The 21645-nt window shown below is 38.5% G+C and overlaps 1 protein-coding gene across 6 annotated transcripts in view; it reads left to right on the top strand.

Moving 5' to 3' along the window:
* The window catches only part of NFIB (nuclear factor I B), a 273344-nt gene that overhangs the window by 155993 nt on the left and 95706 nt on the right, over positions 1 to 21645 (top strand). For all 6 annotated transcript variants that reach the window (XM_036737850.1, XM_036737851.1, XM_036737855.1 and 3 more), the window contains exon 3: positions 6790 to 6843. In XM_036737850.1, the coding sequence (XP_036593745.1) occupies positions 6790 to 6843 (54 nt within the window). The remainder of the gene's footprint in view (positions 1 to 6789; positions 6844 to 21645) is intronic.

Below are 21645 nucleotides of genomic sequence, written 5' to 3'. Positions count from 1 at the left end.
ATATATGGAATTGATATTTTATTAGAGAGTCATGGAATTTTAAAGCTTAGAAGGGACCTCAAAATCATCTAGTCCAACCTGGTTTTTTCAGCCAACTTGGCTGTGCAGTGAAATTCTATAAAACAAACCCTGTTCCCATTTATTGTCCTCGAGTCATGGAGTCAATGAGAAAATGAATTCTCTATATCTTGCTATATCTGGAGAGTGAGAATACAATTCAGACCTGAGAGAACACTTTTATCACCAGTTTAACAAGGAGCTTCCATAACAACTCCACCATATGGTTGTTGGGGTGAGAGAACCTGAACATACTGAGCGAAGCCTTTCTCAAAGCTTCAGTCTTGGGGTCTTGCTCTCTCTCTCCACCCAGATCCCGGTTCTTTTCTGCCTTGTCTGATACTGAACCCTGTCCAGGGGACACCCATCTCCCAGGTATCTTCCTGAGCTTCCTTAAGATTGGTGGGTATGTTGTTCAGTTGCTCAGTCATGTCTGACTCTTCATGACCCCATAGACCATAGCATGCCAGGCCCTTCTATCCACCATCTCTTGAATCCTGTCCGAGTTCATGTTTGTTGTTTCCATGAGACTATCTTTATACTCCAGGCCAGATCTTCTTGCTTATGGACGCTACCAGAGAGGTGTGCTTTGCTGCTGTTTCCTTTCTCTCTGTAAGTAATTTCCATAAATTCAAGTTCCCAGAAAATATAAACCAAATTCATAATTTCAACCACTTCTCTAAGTCTCATGCTTTAAGATGAGTTTTTGTACACTGGGAGATACCTGCATTTTTTCCTCACCTGGAATTTTTCTGATTATTATTATATATATTCAAACTAATAATTCCCTTTTCCTCTAGCATCTCTTATTGCTAATTGTCTTTATATTCCTGCCCTTACTGCTAGATTTTACCCAAGGCCTAACATTCTTTTTGTAAGGGGAAGAGCTGATAAATGAATAAAATAATCTTGGACCTGATAGAATTTAATGAATCAGTTAGTTGTGATACCCACCTATCCTAGATTGCCCCATTCCTTCTATTCCTCATGCCAGACACTAACACTCACTGGATCTTCCATAGTAAAATTCCTTCAGATTAGGAGAGAAATAACAGGTTTTCCTTTGTTTACATAGCAGCCATCATACTGAATATAGTTTAAAGTTGGTTTTCTCTATAGCAACAAAGAGAATGGAGTATAAGTAAATTGTGTTCCTGTTTAATGCACAGTGGGTTAACAGATATAGAAGCAAAAAAAAAAGTATCTAGTAAATTTAGATTTGAAAGGGAGTTCTCTATCCCATATCAACTTAATAAGTATCTATTAAGTACCTAAGTACCATGTACCTGGTACAGTAGGAGTTTAATAAATTAATTAATTGATTTAATAAATTATTAATAAATAAATTAATAAATTGATGAATTGAGAGTTTCATGGTACAGTTGTGCTGTGTGTGGTTTGGAGCTAAAAGGTTCAAGTCATAGCCTCATAATCTCTCAGGCCTCAGTTTCTTTGTCTGTAAAATGAAGAAGTTGGGTTACATGACCACTGAGGTCTTTTCTAGTTCTACATTTGAGAAGCTGACAAAACTGAAACAGTCTCTTGGCCTTCAAGGTGTTTACATTCTAGTTGGGAGAGGAGGTCATGAAACGAAATGAATACAAATTAGTAAATATAAAGTAATACAGTGGTATGCATAGCCTCCTCTTAGATCTTAACTTACAGAACTATACCCCACCTTTAAGATGAACCTTGAAGTTTTAATTTCTGGCTATAGTTTCCTCTCCTGCCATCTCCCCCTGTTATTTTATGCTAATTCTGTTCTCTTCTCCCCACCCTAGTTTCCTTTGCTATTTTAATAATTTATCATGAATGTAAAATCTCTTGCCTTTTAGTCTGTGGCTAAACCTTACTAAAACTCATCTCTGGGTAACCTGTACCATCTGAAGTCTCCACTACTGCTTCTGGACTGCTCAGTATTGCCAGAGAGACATGAAATTAAGCTGATTTCACCACAACAGGCTTGTGGTGCATAATCTTAGCTAGGCTCTTTATAATTCTCTCTAAGTTTGCAAGACAAACTTATAAGACTCACTTATTCTTCTGGGGTCTTTTATCTAATTCCCCAAAGATACTACAAAATATTACTGTTCCTTCAACCTTCCAATTTATGGCAGATGATTTTGTTTCTTACTTCACTGGGAAGATTGAGGCTTTCCTATGGGAGTTTCTTCAAATCCTCTGGTTCTGCTCTCAAAACTTCTTAGTATTATCCTCTACTTTTTTCCTTTCATCCAGACAGAGAAGAATATGGTTTGTTAAGGCTAATCCCTCTGTCTGTGCATTTGATTCCATCCATCCCCTCCCTTCCTGCTTCCTTTATGACATTGCTCCGTAGAACATCTTCCATGCATGGTCAACTTCTGTCTCCCTGCTGGCTTCTTCCCACTTGCTTACAAATGTACTTTGTTGTTATTGTTATTGTTCAGTCAATTCTGATTCTTTGTGGTGCCATTTGCGGTTTTCTTGGCAAAGATAATGGAGTGGTTTGCCATTTCCTTCTCCAGCTCATTTTACTTATGAGAAAACTGAGGCAAACAGGGTTAAGTGACTTGCCCAGGGTGTCACAGCTAGTCAGTGCCTGAGTTCACATTTGAACTCAGGAACATCAGTCTTCTTGACTCTAGGCCTGGTATTCTATCTATTGCTTCACACACACACACACACACACACACACACACACACACACACACACACATGTAAGTATGTATATGCCCAACAAATATATTTAGGTCACAACAATTTTTTTTTAAACAAAAAAACTCACTTGACCTTTCTACCCTATTCATCAGTCTTGTAGCTCTTCTTCCTTACACTAGCAGGCTTTATTAAATATTTAGTCAATTAAATGATTAATTGATTTCTTCGCTTAACATCTGGAAAAAATAAATGCTTAACCGCCTATATTCCATATAGTCAGCTCAATCACTCTACTGAAGGTCATCAGTGACCTTCTAATCAGATCCAAAGGTTCATGTTCTTGGTCCCTCTTCAGTATTTGACATTGCTGACCAACAAAAGACATCATATCTCACTGGATTTCCTCTAGTTAGCATGGGAGCGGTAGGGATTAGCCTCAGGTCACTGGTATCTTGGGGTGGGGTAGGTACTTCTTCAACAGTGATAGCTGTAGGCTACCAGTCTTGTCTCTGTAATTAATTCAACTGTCCCCCATGCTCTCCTGGCCCTCAATTGAATTTGCTCCAGGCCAGTTACAGTTTTGTTCCTCTGTACCTTTGTTTCCTATGCCTCAAATGTTCTTTCTACTCTGCTTCACTTAATGAATCCCTCTTCATCATCATCACACATACATACACACACAATCAAAAGTCACACACTAAAACTTAACTGTCACATTTTTTCAGAGAAAGAAATATAAAATATTTAATGTATCTGCTTTTCTATTTAAGAATGGATAACATGAAACTTTAATCAGTAATTATAATTGATAATTAAAAATATACTTGTCAGCACCATTAGAGAGTTATGGCAAGGAATTTTTCATGCAAGTCAAAGATTTGACTCAAGTCTTGGAATTCAATTGCCTATTTCCTTCAAATACTTGTGGTTTCTAGTAGTTCCCCTTTTTTTCAGTTCAGGAAATGGTTCATACTGTTTGAAGGTGAAAATAGAAACTGGCAGTAACATAGATTGGTGTTTCCCAAGAAGAGATTTGTGTGGTTGTCATGCATAAGCGGTACTGGGAGTTTATTTCTTCATTTTCAGGACGGTACTAGCTAGGTACTCGCTGAAGAATGGAGCAGTAAGTTCTTTCTTCCATAATACTCTCTCCCACCCCCATTATGTTTTTCAACTGCACAAAATTATGAGGACAATTTTGTTGTACCAGTTAAAAGTCTGTGTCAAAAAGTTCTTGCCGAGGGTGTCTTCTCTACTGCGTTCATACTTTGTTCACACAGATCCCTATGCCTGCACTGCCTACCCTTCCCTGGTCTGCCTATTGAATTTCTCTCTATCCTGTGAAGCCCAAGTCAAATTTCACTTCCTCTATTATCCTTTCCTTGATCCACCAGTTCGTATTGTTTTGTAACTTTCTAATAGACTTATGACATGATTGTGTGTTATATTGTCTCCTACTAGAGTATAAGGTCCATGAAGGTAGGGAATTTTTTATCTAACATTTATAGCTCTCACAGGTCCTGCCATAGTGTTCTATATATAGCAGTCATTTAATAAATATTGTTTTACAATGTATTGTATAGACTTGCTGTTCCCATAATGGGATTGTTCTGCAACTTTAATCCTAGTGGGAAATCTTATTAGATTAAAATTGCCATGAGGACAGGGACTGTTATACATTATAACCTGCTTGGCATTTAGGAAAATGCCTTGTACATAGCAGACAAAAAATCGATGCATGAATGACTGTATTACTGAGTAACAACAGCTTTCAAATAGTTCGTTGCCCCTTAAAGGGTTACATTGCCAGAATGTTTGTCAGGTAAATGTGAAAAAGCTTAGAATTTCCCTCATTAAAGTCTCTCTCCCTCTCCCTCTCTTTCTATCTCCCTTTTTCCTTCTCCTTCTCTACTTCTCCCTTTCCCTCTTCTCTCCTCTTCCATCTGTTCCTCCTCTTCCCCCTCTCTTCTTCTCCCTCTCCCTCCCTCCATCTCTTTCCACTGTGTTATATTATCCAGTGAGAGGCAATGTGGAGTAGTGGAATGGGAAAACTTGCGACAGCGCTGGCTGGGTGACTCTAGGCGTGTCAATTAATCTATTAGTGCTCTTGGCAATCAAGACTGTAAATTGCAGAGCTGGTAAAGACCTGAATTGAGAGAGGGAGTGTCCTCACTTCCCTACACCAGTGAAATCACAGGTTTAGTTCCCCCCCCCAAATACTATCTAATATACAAGGCATCCCCAAAGTCTTGGGTGCAGTTTCAAGCTATTAAAGAGTAAAAGTACATTAAGACTTTTGGGACAACTTGTATTGTACAGTAACAGAGGATACCTAGTTTTCTGATTGTAAAATACAGTGGAAAGAGTGTTGGACTATGAGTCCAGACACATGAGTTTTTTCCTTCCTCTGACACTACCCACCTTGGCAAAACATGGGTAGATAAGACACCGTCTCATGGCCTCAGTTTCCCCATTTACAAAATGGGCACAGTAACATTGGCATTTTCTACCTCAAAAGATAGGAAGATTTTGTAAATGAAATGCTTTTCATAGAAGTATGAACTGTCATTGTTAATTAAATCCATCAGTGACAAGCAACTGAGATCTCTGATTCTTAACCATTTGTTGAACAAACATTTATCGGTTACTTCCTACATTCATAGCACTCTAAATCATACAAGTGTGACCACAAAAGGAGGCAAGAACTCTTGTTGAGGACAATGTCATTTAATGGTAGAGACAAAGCAAGAACAATAGACAAAATTGGTAAACAATGAAAGTGCAATCTGTGAGTGAATGTATGCCAGTAGAGTGCAGACCACATGGATAATGGTGGGAGAAACATGGCATAAAGGAATGAACAGTGTGTGGGGGGTGTTGTAGGGTTCTATTACCTCCTACCAGTATATGAATGACACCACTTTTCCCTATATTATTGAAGAGAATATATGCTGGGATGTGGAATTCAGATATGTCTCATTGATTGCTTCTTATCTGCAAGTCCTGCCACTCCATCATGGATGGAAATTCAATTGATTTACTTCATCACAAATCCATGTTACTACTCCTTAGTAATTTGCATTCTTCTTAGTGTCACTGATCAATTGAGGATCGATTTGTCCTGCTCCTTCCTCCATCTCTCAATGTCCTACCTGTTCTTTTAAATTCACCTGAAATTCCACCTTCTCCATGAAGCCTGCCTTGGTCCTCTGGCTAGTAAAGAATTTCCCACTCAGATATCACATGGCACTTTGTAGTTTACCATCTAATAGCACATGATCTTGTTATCTGACTTTATGTCTTATCCCCCTACTAGACTGAGAGCTTTATTGCTAGATGTTTGTTGAGTGACTGTTGACTGACTGTGGGAATGGTAACAATATTACATCTAAACTTAGTACCTGATGCTGTATACAAAACACCTAGCATGGTGTTTTATACACAGGAAGTATTTAATAAATATTCATAAAATGAATAAATGAATGAATGAATAAGATGCTGGGTGATATTTATTATGAGATAAAGAGAAATATGGGCCTAGGGTAAATGGTAGGGAGAATATTTGTATGTGCATAACATATACACACACATACACACCACACACACACCACACACACACACACACACACACACACACACACACACACACACACACACGCACTGCTGGAAAAGTTAACTCTGTTGATTTTTTTGGCCAGTAAGAAGAAAATTTGCCATTGGGAGAGGTTGGCATGTTTGCTTATAATCAGATTTACACTCAAACATTATGTCTGTTTGATTTCGAAATACTATGACAATCTAGGATACTATCCCAACGTTGTAGGTACCTTCTATTTCCATGTCCAGACCTTTTATTTTAATGAACTTTTTGTACCTCACCCATACTATACCTATTTTTTTTCCAACATAAGAGACGTGCGTGTTTATTCATCTTTTTTTTAATCCAAAGGAAAGGCTTATGAAATTATACTTAATTCATTTATACTCCTAACTATTGTTGCCCTTTGTTAATTTTTAAAAGGACTCATAAAGATTATGAAATTCTTTCAAAAACAAATTTAAAAGAAAACATTTTCTCTGATTTCTTTACAGATTCTGGACAATCAGGAAGTCCAAGCCACAATGATCCTGCCAAGAATCCTCCAGGTAAATATGTGTTCTAGGACATTTGCAATCTGACATTGTTGGAGAACAAAGGTACCACTGTATAGATAAACACTCCATAATTGGTCAGCAGCCTACTTTGTACTGGCAAGCAGGTATGATCAGGACAAGATGTGATTCTGTGAGACCCTTGGCAGTGACGAATACTTCTCTGGTCGTATCATTAGTTGACTGTCAATTTTTTTTAACCATTGTTCAATTTTGTTAATTTTTTTTGTGGTTTCTTTTCAAATTGGTGCATATGCCTAGCATGTATAGTGTTAGGTATTTGAAGTTTCATTATTTCGTAAAATAAGAGAACATTTTGCTCTTTCTTTTAAAGTTCACAAGCAGTATGTTTTCTCCTTTTGCTCCTGCTTGTTGATCAACATTTGTGACTTTAAAAAATCCTTGGTTAGGTTTTCTTCGAGTAATTTTTTGTTAAAGAGAGCTCAGTTTCTCTACTGTTTTCACTGGACTCTAAACATCAGAAAAGAATGAAAAGTGAATTTTACCTTTTATTTAATTTATGCAGAACTTTTCAGAAATTGTTTTAGCTCTGAAAATTAATCTAAGCAAAGAAGAGGCCCAAATTAGTTGCTTTTGGTGAATTAGTGCTCTAGAAAAATCACAGTTTTCTTTCCCTGAAGTACAACCCCAAAGTTTGAATTACATTAGCTAGGGTTTAATCTATTTTATATATAATTATCTGGTGGTTAATTTGTCATATATTTCTTGTATATATAGCTGCATTCTACCATAAAATTAGATTCATATTATTGGGGTATATGTCTTCTAAATTTTTAATATGCTATTAAATTGTCCACAAACCCCTCCAAATTGAATTATGATTTGAACCAATCACCTTTGTAAGGTGTGTCTGACAGGTAGAACAAATAAACAATGAAATAAGAAAACAACATTAAAACTAACTAGGGGTCTCTTTCTGAGAACTTTCTGTTGTGATTGGTTCTTTTTATTTTCAAAGGAGTAAGCTTTCTCTAAGATGCATGTGCTATTTAGGTCTTTACTATATATAAAAACCTTCTGTCTAACAAATATTGCGGAGCATTTCAAGAGATAGGGCTAATTAAAGGAAAGTTCTATAAAGAACATTTATCTTAAAATGCTTATTCTAGTTTCCTCTCCATAAAATGTTCTGAAGTTTCCAAGAAAAAGAAAACAAAAAAAAATAAGCAAAAGATATGCACTTAGCTGCTAAATAAATTTGATTGTAGACACCCTTCTCCCCTTCAACTTTTCCCCCTTCTCTCCCTCCCTCCCCATGGAGAATCACTTCAGCTATCCATCTGTACGCAGAACAAAGGACTTCAAATACAATACTTTTTGAAGGAAATATTCTGGTTAAAGTTGAAATTTCATTAGTCCCACGTCATTTTCAATCTTTCTTAAGTTTATGAAAAATTCTTTTTAGCTGACTCCCATTTTCTCTGTCTGGTGTCAGGCCAAGAGTGAATTGTTTCAGGACACTTTAGAAAAGCCTCCTCACTCATTTTACACAGAATGAAAAAGCCTTTCTCTATTGGAGAAAGAGTTGATAAGTACTGTAAGCCAGCCTAAACAAAGGGTATGTTCTTTACATTTGGATGACAGCTTGGTTTGAAATTAATAAAGCTGTTATTGTTTGAAATGCAATTCTGAACATGCCGAGGAGAGACTTACACTAATCTAAAAATTCTCTTTGCTTGATCTGAATCAAAACTTTGTACATATCTCTGCAGCCTCAGAAGTAGATTTTTCATTTTTTTCAAGAAGCTTTGATTACCTTTTTTTTTTTTTGCTAGGCTAGGTGCATTTTCCCAAGTCAGCATTTGCCAAAGAATACTTAAACATGGCTTCAGGAAGATTGCTGTTATTTTTCAAAATGTGGGCCAGTAGATTAGTAGATTTCATTTTTCTTTTGCCTTTGTATTTCTCTTTAAAATTAAAAAAAAGTTAAATGCCTAATTATTATATATTTATATATTATATATTTTGACTCAAATTGAAATTGATAGAAAATAGGGTATTTGACCAATCCAATCTCCTGTTTCATCATGTTTATCATATTTAGCACATGTATTTTACATACTCAAATGGACTTGTGATTTTATCAATTTGGAAACTCCCTCTAGTGATGCAGATTGGAAGCCATCTATGCCGTGCTTCTTGCCCATGTCCTTTTTAAAGTCTGACATTGAGGGGTCCACTGAAAGTCCTGGCAGTCTTTCTTACTTTCTCCTAACTTTGTAAGGGTATTACCAGTAGAGCACCCTGACTGTCCAGCTGTGATCTCTCACCCTTGCCATGTGACCAGCTTATCTTCTTTTACCATTATACAAACCCTTGATGACATCTTCAGAGCTCCTCAGTGGTTATATGTTGCAGCTTCTACCCACCTGCCATGAACCTGCCTCTTCATTGCCTCTTGAACGATATTCCTTTTTAATTCTTTGGTAGCCATTGCATTCCACATCTCACAACCCAACAACAGCACAGGTAGAATGTTCATGTGAAAAAGATGTGCCTTCGCTTTCATGGAGAGCATAGAGTTGTTAAAGGAATTTTGCTATTTCCTGAAGGCAATCCACTCCAATCTTCTCCTGTTACCATACTGAGATTACTCACCGTCAAAGAATTAGCACATAGTAAAGTGAAATCAAGACTAGAATAGTGATTCACAGTTATATAACATTTTAAGATTTACAGAACACTTTGCTCACAACAACCCATGTGAGAAGTTAACACAAGGTTTATTACTAATGTTTTACAGATGAGGAAACTGAGGCCCAGAGTGGGAAATCTTTAAACTATACCCCACTGGCCCACTAGAACTACACTCCCCATAATTTAGTTTTTCTTTTCTGATACAGAAAGCAATGTAGGATTAACAAATCACTTAGGATCATCATTATTGGAGATACATGAAAGACCTGTTATTTTTTTCAGCTCAGGGGAGCTCCCCATGGGGAATGCCTCTCCTCCACTCTCTACCTTTTTTTTAACATTGTATTTTTTTAACATTGTATTTTAATTTGAGGCACGCAGCAGTTAAGTGACTTTCCCAGTGTCACTCAGTTAGTAAGAGTCAGAAATAAGATTGGAACCCAGGTGTTTCTGACTCCAAGTTCAGCATATTATCCATTATGTCACCAGCATGAATTATCATTGTTTTGTTTTTGCAGAATAATGATTTTATACTGGAAGAGGAGTCAGATCCAAAGAATAGTCATTGAATAATTTGATGTCAGTGTGGAAGAAGGTTATCTAGTACAGTTCTCCAAAGATCTGTATTTGTCCCTGTGCCAACTTGAATTTAACAACTTTTAACAACTTGAATAAGGGAATAAATGGCACAATGATCAAATTTCTAGATGCCACAAAGCTAGGAGAAACAGTTAATGTGTCAGATGGCAGAATCAGAGTCCCAAAAGGCCTTGGCATGTAAGGATGATGGTCTGAATAGAACAAGATGACATATAATAGGGATAAACGTAAAGTATTTTGCTTGAGTTAAAAGGGAAAAAAATCATTTTACAAGTATAAAATGGAGGAGGCATGACCGAGTTACAGTTTATTTGAAAGAAAATTCTGGGGATTTTAGTTATCAGAAAGAACAGTGTGTGTGTGTGTGTGTGTGTGTGTGTGTGTGTGCAGTGTGTTACTGTGGCTCCAAAAAGCCATTGCAAACATGGGCTTTTAGGAGAGGCCAAGCATCCAGAATGACAGAAGAGAGAGACCCCGCTGTATGTTGAGATTACAGTTTTGGAGAAGACAACAATAGCCTGGAGAAATGCCCATAAGAGAGCAAGTAGGGTAGTGAATGAAGGGCATCGAGATTCCCCCAAATGAGGATTAGTTTTAGGAAGTAGGGATTCTCAGGCCTGAAGAAAAGAAGACGTAGGGTATTCTCAGCAGTCTTCAGGTATTTGAAGGGCTGTTAGGAGGAAAAGGGATAAGACTTACTTGTTTGGCTCAGACCCACAGATCAGAGCTAGGAGCAGTGGTTGGAAGCTATAAAAAGCAGCAACTATGATTTATGCTTAATGTAAGGGGAAAAAAATTCTTGTAATAGTTAGGGGATATTGAATGTTATGTTTTGGGAACTCTTTCTCACTAGATGTCTTCAAGCAAAGGCTGGATGACCACTTCTTTGTGAGGGATTCAAGGGTGTTGGATTCAGAGGGATTTGTGAGGGATTCAGAGTTGGGTTGGATTAAAATAGATTGAACCAGGTAGCCTTAGATCAATCATTAAGCATTTATTAAAATCTACTATGTGTCACACACCGGATTGGAAATAAGAACAGCTGGGTTCAAATCCTGGTTCTTTCACACTTGTTAACCTGTGTGACCTTGAATAAATTGATTAATCTCTCTGGGCCTTGGTTTACTCAGCTCTAAAATAAGAAAGACGATTGCTAGGGTGTCTTCCAGTTCTGTATCTATGATGCTATGAAAAGTCTCTGAGATCTGAGTTTGTGGAGGGAGTTACCATACCAGAAGTTTCTCTTTCAAATCACCAGTACTTAGTATATCATGTATTATTTGCGGCACCAAGCCATGCCAGGTAGTCTGGCTGAAGGGGCCCAAAGATATCAAGCAGGATCTGGGCCTGTGTGCTCATCTGGCACAGGTCCCCTGGGAAAAGCTTAGGAGCATTAGGGTCCTAGAAGATCTATTGAAAACACCTTTGGGAGTTGGGGCTGGGAAGTTGGGAATAGGGCAGAATTTTGTAATAGGCAATAAAAACCACCAGAGGGATGATTAGGGAAGGTGGGTGGTTGAACCCCTTAGGCTGTTTCCTAGTATGCATATGATTAAAAAGGTCATATACCCATACAGTAGGCCACCTGGAGATAAAAATAATCTCCCTTCATCCCCTACTTGTCTAGCTTAAAGTAGAGATGCTGGGAAGGACCCAAGGGAGGGCATTTATATATTTGTATTGAGGTTTGCAAAGTACTTTCCTCACAACAACCCTGGGAGGTAGATAGTGAAAGTATAATCAGGCCCATTTTACTGATGAGGAAACCGTGAGGGCTTGAGAAGATAAATGACTTGCCCAGGACCACACAGCTAGTTAAGTGCCTGCTGACTATAAGGCCTGCACTCTGTTGGCATCTTATGCCAAATTGCCCTAAATAGCAATAAGTTGATTTTTCTAAAATCTCTGGACAAAAGAAATACACGTCTTTCCCTGGGCTCCGAGGAAGGGAGCACATGTGATTACATTACCTTGTGATGGCTTGCTCTTTTGTCAATGTGAAATTAAGCACTCCTCATCACTGGGGCCACAAAAGGGGCCTCGAAGTGAGCAGCCCCTTCTGCCTTGCAATGAGCCACTGCTCTGGAGTCATTATCAACACCCTCATAATGTAAAGGCTTAAAGGTCTGTTTGTACTTAAAATAAAAATATCAATTGCTAAGGTTAAGGTGTGAGATGGACTTATTAGTAGTGATCTTTTATAGAAAAAAAAAGCAACAGCAAAAAGCCCAAACCAGAAAACCCCAGCATGTCTGACTCGCGGGTTCCCTTGGTATTCCTGCACTCGCACATTCATGCCCCCTTTGGGCTATGATCATGTCAGATTTCACAACCCAACTGGCCAAGAAGCCCTGCCCGGTTCTGGGATGGGAAATGTCCAAGGAAAACCAAGGTGATCTCGGAAGTAGTGTGAGTCACTCAGAAGGGGTTTTCTTCTGAGTCAGTTCCGAGCTAATGCCTCAGTGTGGTGTTCGCGGACATTGTGGTTTTGGGAAGTATTCTATTTTGGCTAGAAACTTAAAATGCAGACATTGACTGCTAGTGCTTATGAAGGATCTCGTGGCATTTTCTGCAAAGTTTATTAACAAGAGTTTCCTTACCTAGATTCCACACACTTCTCTCCTTATTCTATATTTGTCCATGGTGTTTATGTGACACAGGTACTCTGAGGCTAATGCTCAGTGAATATAGTCATTCCTGTGTGTAGTCTGTGAAATTCTTAGCATACTGGCCCTCAGTAACCCGCATACGCTTTTTTTCCTTTTCCTTTTCTTTTAGAGTTTTTTGTGTATTAGTTTAAGGGTAAAAGAGCTGTGGTAAAAAAACAAAACAAAACAAAACATAAGAACTTAAGTGTATTTTCAATATGTTTTATTTCATTAATGCAAAAAAAAGTTACAGATTTAATCTTGCAGATAGTCTGAACACCCTAGTTTCAGAAGTAGTAATAAGGTTACATAATATGCACAGAGAGCTGTTGTGGGGGTAATGGTTAGGGGACCATCTTCAGAGCTAGGAGGACCTGTATTCTTGTTCTATCTCTCATGTGTAAAAGCTATGAGACCATGGGGAAAAGTCACTTAACCTCTCAATGCCCCAAGGCATCTCTGAGTTATAAGCTAGAGATGAGCTACTGATTTTCATTATTTAAAGGAGTTTTCACAATGGGAGTTCCACATACCTTTTAAAATCACAGATCTGTAATTACTGTCCTCTTTATGAAAGCATCGGATACTGCCTTCAGAGTATTTAAAGTAACATATTTTATCTCATGTAGCAACTCATTCCAAATCTTTCTAGATAGCACCCAAGTCACAACTCCACACCTAAACAGTAGGTGCAATGTGGCCAAAGAACTGGCTAGTCAGTTGGCAATAAACACCTCCAAACATAGCTAGTCCCGTCCTCTGGTGATAGAACACAGAATCTGTTTCCAGGCTTATGTTTCTAACTTGGTTGGACCTGCTGAAGCCTGTTATTACTTTGACATAGCATTCAGGGCTCACCTCTATGCCATAGTGAGGCGTCCGAGTAGAACTTGATGGAACATCTCAAGAATATGATTGTTAAAGATCTAAGGAAAGAGGAAATTCCCCTGCATGTTGTCATTGTAGCTTTTTTAACCAGAGATTGATAAGTTCCCTGCCTCCTCCTTTTCACTTCCTTATTGATGTATCAGTCGGAATTAAAGGTTTTTTGTTGGTTTTTTTTTTAATAGGGAAAAATACAGTATTTCATGATACTAAGAAGTAATTTTAAACTTTGGCACTAGACAATATACAACAGACTATAAACAGGCATTCTATTCATAAAAGCATAAATAGAAAGACACTAAAAGACCTGGTTAAAGATTGGCAAGGACCCGACGTCATAGGTAAAGCTTTTAAGTAACTTGAGAAAGAGGCCTGTGCAAGTTAGTGCAGAAACCAAAGGATCTTTTCTTAAACAGATTTTGTTTCAGAAACATTTCACTTCTAAACCTCCAAATTAAAAAAAAAAAAACAGACCACATTTTGTAATGTTCTTAAGTTAAAACTGAGGAAGGAACTAGGAGAAACGAAAGGTAGAGAATGAGCAAAATGTTTTGTGCACAAATTACTTTTCCAAAGCCAGAAGTGGCATGTAGCCGTCAGCTACTTATTTTCATAGGCAACGTTATGGTGATTCGTTCACTACCCTCCCCTCCAAGGTTGATGTACATAGAGCCTGGCATCATGCCCAGGATCTACAATGGTCGCAGCCTGACAATTGTAGTATTAAGCTTGGAAGAGCTACTTCTTAGGAATATCTTCTGTTCAGAACAAGGTAACGAGAGAAGACAATTTCTACCCCAACAAACTTCCACCATTACTTTCCCAGCCAGTCAGTCAATAACATTAATTGAGTGCCCACTGTATACGAAGCTGTGAGCTAGAGCATATGGAGATGGATTGAGAAGTTGTGATACAAAAGAAATGGAAATAAGAAGTTTGTAATTTAGTCTGGGATATACAAGTACCAAGAAGTTTGTAATTTAGTCTGGAATATACAGCCTATATTAACAAATAAACAAACCAGTTTAAGGACAGGCATTGTAAATTAATGTTCTTTACAAGATGAACATAGTACAAATCAAGATTAAGTAGGATTTATTTGAGTTTTATACCTTTACTGTTTCCAAAAGCATCTAAGGAGCCTTACTGACTAAAAGGCTGAGTACATTGAGATACCTTAGGACAGAGAAAAAACAAAAACCATCTGCAGAAAGGAGAAGTGGATATTTTCAAGCACCTGAGTTGAGCAGATAACAATTTGACAAGGAATTTGAGTCTGAGATATTTAACAATTAGGACCAAAAGAACAAATACATTAGATTATGTATTTTTAGTTTCTATAAAGAAAAGAGCATACCAAAATTATCTATAAAGTGTTGGAGTTTTCCCCCTACCCTGAACCAAACTCCAACAGGAGTGTATCATGTGAGTCATTTCATCAAGTATAGAAAATGGCATAGTATCTTCAACTACAGTTTTCTAAATGGCACGAGGAGGTTTGAAAATACCATTTTAAAAAATGGATTCTTTATAAAGGCTCTGGGCATATCATTAAATCATCACTGAGAGATAGCAAAATAAAATCTAAACAGTGCACGCAGTGTAAGCACGAGATTTAAGAACATTTACAAAGCAATCTACCAAAAAGCAAACGAAAATATGAGAAAATCTTCCTTTGTCTCCTGATATCTGCTGTTTGTTTGATAGTCTTAAGAGCTGGTAGAGATCTCTAGTTGTTGTTTCTTATTTTATAGAGGAGAAAAAACTGAAACCCAGAGAAGTTAAGGAACTTCTTAATTCATAAGGATCAGAGCCAGAATTCAAACCCAAATCCTGTGACTCCAGTCTAAATATGATAAATCTCTTTCAACTACACCACAATAAAGCTAGATAATGATAATTACATTAGTGAAATTTATCCCTGTACGTTATCGTTCAGCAAAGTTAAGTTTTAGTAAACAGTAAGAGTAAATTTCCACATTAAGTTAAAGCAGTCAAAATGTATGTGTGTGTGTGTGTGTGTGTGTGTGTGTGTGTTCTACGGCCAGGAAAAAAAGAGTCAGAGAAACAGAATCCTTGGCGTTGGGAGGACTTTATGAAGTCAAAAGGAACGGATGCTGATTATGCTATTCTGCAGGCTACATTCCACTAGTAGAAGAGGCTGCAGGGTACAATGGGAGTATTGGACTTGGATTTAAAGGACCTGTTTTCAAATTGTGATACCATCGCTTGCTACCCATGTGACCTTGGGCAAGTCACTTAACTTCTGTGTGCATGTGTGCATGTATGTGTATGGCAGCTCGGTGCCACAGTGAATAGAGAACTGGGCCTGGAGTCAGGAAGACCTGAGTTCAAATCCAGCATCAGACACTTACTAGCTATGTAACCCTGAGAAAGTCACTTAACCCTGTTTTCCTCAGTTTCCTCATCTGTAAAATGAGCTGGAGAAAAAAAAATGGCAAATTACTCCCGTATCTTTACCAAGAAAACCCCAAATGTTGTTGAAGAGTCAGACATGACTTAAAATGACTGAACGGCAACAACAAAAGATTTCCAAAATACTTTTTAGATATGATCTCATATCCTCACCACAACCCTGGGAGGTAGAGGCTTTTATTATTCATATTTTACACATGAAGAAACTTTGGCAGACAGAGGTTAAGTGACTTCCCCAGTGTCTCTTGTGACTTGGAGTCAAGGAATAAGAAATGTGTTTAAATCCTACATCTAATGGGTTCTAGCTGTGTGATTCCTCTAAACCTGTTTCCTCATCTTTATGGTATTAGTCGACGAGCGTTTATTAAGCACCTACTGTGTGTCAGGCACTGAACTAAGTTCTAGGAATACCAAAAAAAGGCAAATGACAGTCCCTATTTTTAAGGAATTCACAGTGTAATGGGTGAGGAAACATGCAAATAGTTGTATGCAAAAAGGCTACTATTCAGGGTAAATCGGGGATAAGCCTTCAGGGTAAATTGGAGATAAGCCACGGAGGGAAACCATTAGCATTAAGGGATATCTTGTGTATGATTAGATTTTAGCTTGGACTTGAAAGAAGCCAGGAAAGCCAGGAGGCAGAGGTGAGGAGGGTGAGAATTGTAGGCACGGGAGACAGACAGTGAACATGCCCTGAGTAAGGGAAAGAGTGTCTTCAGTGAAGAGAGACAAGGAGGCCAGAATCCATGGCAGGGAGGGCAAAGGTGTGAAAAGGGCTTTGAATACCAAGCAGGATTTTATATTTTGTCCTAGAGGTGATAGGGAGCCAATGGAGTTTTGGGGGGAGGGTGGGCAACATAGTCAAACCTATGCTTTGGGAAGATCACTTGGACAGCTCAGTATACTAATGAATACCTACAGTCACCATGCTTGCGTTCATCAAATTAAATAACTGTAAAATCGATGAGCTCTAAGGCCATTAGTTCAACTCCCTCCTTTTATCAATGAGGAAATTGAAGCCGGGAGAGAATGAGTGAGCTGCCAACTTTATGCTACTTCTAAGTGACAGACACGGGATCTGGACTGTGGGGCCTTTGACTGCAAATCCAGAGCTCTCTCTTCTCTATGAATCTATACTGTTGGATGGAGTATCTAACCTAATAAATTCACACCCCCACACACAAACACATGTATATGTTGGCTCACTGGTTTTGACAATAGGTCGTATTTCCTGAGCTTAACGAAACTGATTGAAAGATATTAGTTGCTAACCTTTGGTGAAATTCTCTATGTTTTTTCCTTTTTGTGAATCTACATGCTGGTTATAGTATCTCTGAAAAAAGAGGCAGTGTGATATAGTAAAAAAAGTGACTTTCAGTTAAGAGAAAAGTGAGACTTGTATTCACATCTTGACTTTGTTATTTACTAGCAATCACTGCATGAATTATTGCATATTATGTACAATGTGAATTTGGAATTGATCAAATCCTCAAAAGGTAGCTGCTACTGAAGCAGCTAGGTGGTGCAGAGAGTAGAGCACCGGCCCTGGGGTCAGGAGGACCTGAGTTCAAATGCGGCCTCAGACACTTGACACACTTACTAGCTGTGTGACCTTGGGCAAGTCACTTAACCCCAATTGCCCTGCCAAAAAAAAAACCTAAAAAAAAAAAGGTAGCTGCTACAGTGAACCACAGGATTTTAGCTGTAGCCACAAGAAGGTTAGAAGGACATCTTTCTAAAGCTATAGATCATGAGCCCCTACTGGTGTGCTTCCCTTCATGATTATTGACTGATAACAATTAGTCAATCAGATTTCACTAGATTAATTAGAAAAGGACATTTATGAGGTGGTATAAAACACCCTCCCCCAAATCTGGGACATCTCTCCCACCATGGTTCAGGTTATGGGTTCCAGCTTAGAGCACATGTAGCAAATGGGAGAACTCACAGCTCTTGGAAGACTTTTGCTGGAATCTTCATGATTTTTCTCTAGATATAGCACAGCTTTCTGCTGGGCTTAACGTAAACCTTGAATCTACCTTCCTCCAACTTGTACAGCCTGGCCTTAAGACAGCTGGGTGGCAAAATGGGTAGAGTGCAGGTCTTGAAATCAGGGAGACTCATCTTCCTGAGTTCAAATCTGGCATCAGACATTTACTAGCTGTGTGACCATGGGCAAGTCACTTAATCCCGTTTGCCTCAGTTTCTCATTTGTAAAACGAGCTGGAGAAGGAAATGGCAAAATACTGTAGGATCTCTGCCAAGAAAACCCCAAATGGAGTCACAAAGAGTCAGACACAACTGAAATGACTGAACAATAATAACCACCACCACATGGTCTGGCCTCATCTCCCAACACAGATACTGTCCAAGGAATGCTTCTAGGATGCTAATGGGAAGTCCAAAATCCTTTGGATCCTTCAAAGCTCATAAGGTCTTTATCTGGCCAAGAGAGGAGAAGGAGACTGAAGCTGAGGCTGGACTGATGTTCTTCTCCTCTCTCCCATCCTCACAACCTGAAATTCCTTCTGAGGGGCTTGTTGGAAGATTTCTCTCCTAAGCTTAAATCCTAATTCTAGACTACCTCACTGATTGTATCCAAATTCTCTAGAATGTGACTGAATCCCTCAACCAATCCACACACACACTTCCTACATGGTGGCATTTCACTCCATTCCCTGACTTTGAAGGACTATCAAGTATGCTTTGTACTTAATTGAAAGCCTACTTTGATTGGTGGCAAGTCCTTGTTCTTACCTGCTTCATACACTTTTGGTTGATGGTCCTCATCTGACAAAGGTATCACTTAGGGTGGGGTGGGGTAATTAATTGATTGACTCAATGATCCCCTACCCTTGGGAGGGGCAAGAAGCAGTTCAGTGTTGGGAAATGATGAGTAATATAATTTTATTGGACCACAAAGTATGTGCAAGATAATAATATGAGATAATGCTAGAGAGACAGGCTAGAATTAGGTTGCAGAGGGCTTTGGATGCCAAACTAAGGAATTTAAACATTATTCAGTAGATAAGAAGTTTACTATAGCCCTGGTGTGTTGGGTTGGAGTGAGGAGAACCTGGAAGCAAGGAAACCAGTTAGAGTCCTGCAGTAGTTTAATTGAAAACTAATAAGGGTCTGAACTTAGATGGTGGCAGCTAGGTGCCTCAGTGGATGGAGTACTGGGTGTGGAATCAGGAAGATTCATGTTCATGAGTTCAAATCTACCCTCAAGACACTTACTAGCTCTGTGACTGTCACTTAACCCCCTATTTGCCTCCATTTCCTCATCTGTAAAATGAGCTGGAAAAGAAATGGCAAACCATTCCAATATCTTTGTCAAGAAAATGCCAAATGGGGTCATGAAGAGTTGGACACAACTGGAAACAACTGAACAATAAGAACTTAAATGTGTGCCTATGAGAATGGAAACTAAGGATCAGAAGAGAGAAAAAAATTGACAAAGGCATTGCTTTTCTTTAAGGAAAATGTTAAGAAACAGTATTATTAAAAGTGCTTGATTTCACTTGAATGAAAAACCTTATGGTACTTAAATTTCGAGGAGTCCTTCCCTAGTCTGAAGTCCTGGATATTATTCTTATCAAAGACCTAATTGGTTCCTATACTCAATCAGAGTCCGGAAGGAATCCTGACCCCCTAAAGTGATTAGTTGGTGACCAAACTAAGAGCAGGAGCTTTTTGATTAATCCAATTAAGAGCAGTACCTCTTTTCCCCACCTTTGACCAGACTGATTGATTTCAGGAAGATTATTCACCCAGAGGAATGATTCACATTTAAGTTCCTATTGTTTTATTTTAACAAATAAAAAAATGCTATACTTGAGCTTCGTCAATGGTTTTATCTCTATGTGGGATTGCGTCTTTGTTTCCTGATCAGTGTAAAAATGTAAGTTGATATGGCTTGGGTCAGAGAAACTCCTAACAAAGAGGAACGCTGCCCTTTGCTTCTCTTTTCTCTGTAAGCAGCAATGCTGGGGTTTTTAACAAATGGACTCTGACAAACTTGTGCTAAGAGCAGAGTACAGTGTTTTTCTTCCACAACAGGAATTCACAGAGAATGACAGGACTTAACACCTCATTAGCTGGGGGACAGAGAAGGAGGGGGAGAGAAAGAGAGAGAGAGAGAGAGAGAGAGAGAGAGAGAGAGAGAGAGAGAGAGAGGGAGAGAGGGAGGGAAGAGTCAAAATGAGGCTGAGATTTCTCGTCTGGGTTAGTGAGGAAAAATGGAGACAGAAATAGGGAATTAGAGGAAGCAGGTTTTGGGGAAAGATGATAAATTCAGTTTTAGGCTACTCTATGTTATTCATTCTGTAACACTCAATGGAATGATTCGGTTTTTTTTCCCTTCAGTGGCCCTTAAGCTCAGAAATTTTGTTTAGGAGTATAATCATTTCTAAATTAAAACTCTTTTCAAACTGTGCTTTTAAATTAAATTATCAAGGAGTGAAAAATGTTAAATTTTCACTGAGGTAACAGAGAGTATCTATATTTTATTCAGGGTATGCATTTTGTTATAATTGATGTATTTTGTATATAGTGGCATAAAGGCATCTACATAGATGTAGATGATATATACATGAAGATAAATAATTATACATAAGGTTCTGGCTGATGTTACTTTGCAACTGCTACGTATGACATTATCTAAGCATCATGGTATTAGAATAGATGTGAGAATTGGGAATATGAGACTAGATAAGCTCCCTGAAGAACAGAGAGGACTTTTGAGGGACGGGTCAGAGAAATTTGGGGGAAGGATGCCGTACATGCCACTTCTGAGTAACCGAGGTCACACATGGAAGTCCTGAAGTGAAAGTGAACTTGGTCTTTCTTCTTTGAACATTTATAATTCAAGTTAATGAACCGTTATCTCCTGTCTCTTGAACTAGATGTAATTCTTTCAGGGACAGGTGGACACTAGGTTTCATGCATGTACAATATAGAGTGAACGGCAGAGAGTTGAGTGAGTGTTTTTGGTAATGGTGGGAGAATCAGAATCATGGGCAACAGGCAGGAGCCCTGACTTCTCTAAACTTGGTGTCTTAAAGCACAAGCATCAGCATTCTTCATCATCATGTCCATCATCTCCACCAGGACCTAGCACAGTTCTGGCCTCTTCCTAAATGTATGTTTTACGTTCCTATAGATTTTAGAATGGGAATAGCTTATTTGGGATTTTCTACTATCTCATTTTACAAAGGAGAAAACTGAACTTCAGAGAAGGTCAGCGATTTACTTAAGGTCACATAGTTCATCGGTAAGCAGAGCTAGGATTAAGCCTCTCATTTTCTGATATGAGAAATCTAGTGCTCTCCTCACTATATCATAATAATAACAACAAGCATTCATATAGTGATTACTACATTCCGGGTGCTACAGTAAATGATTTATAATCATTATCTCATTTGATCTTCACGACAACCCTGGGAGGTAGGTGCTATTATTATGCTCATTTTACAGAGGAGGAAACTGAGGCAAATGGGTTAAATGACTTGTCCAAGATCGCACAGCTAGTAAGTATCTGAGGACAAATTTGAACCGAGGTCCCCCT

This window comes from Trichosurus vulpecula, chromosome 9, assembly GCF_011100635.1.
Source record: "Trichosurus vulpecula isolate mTriVul1 chromosome 9, mTriVul1.pri, whole genome shotgun sequence".
In the NCBI taxonomy this organism is placed as follows: Eukaryota; Metazoa; Chordata; class Mammalia; order Diprotodontia; family Phalangeridae; genus Trichosurus; species Trichosurus vulpecula.
The sequence above is the reverse complement of the archived record's forward strand: the minus strand, read 5'-3'. Positions and strand labels throughout refer to the sequence as shown.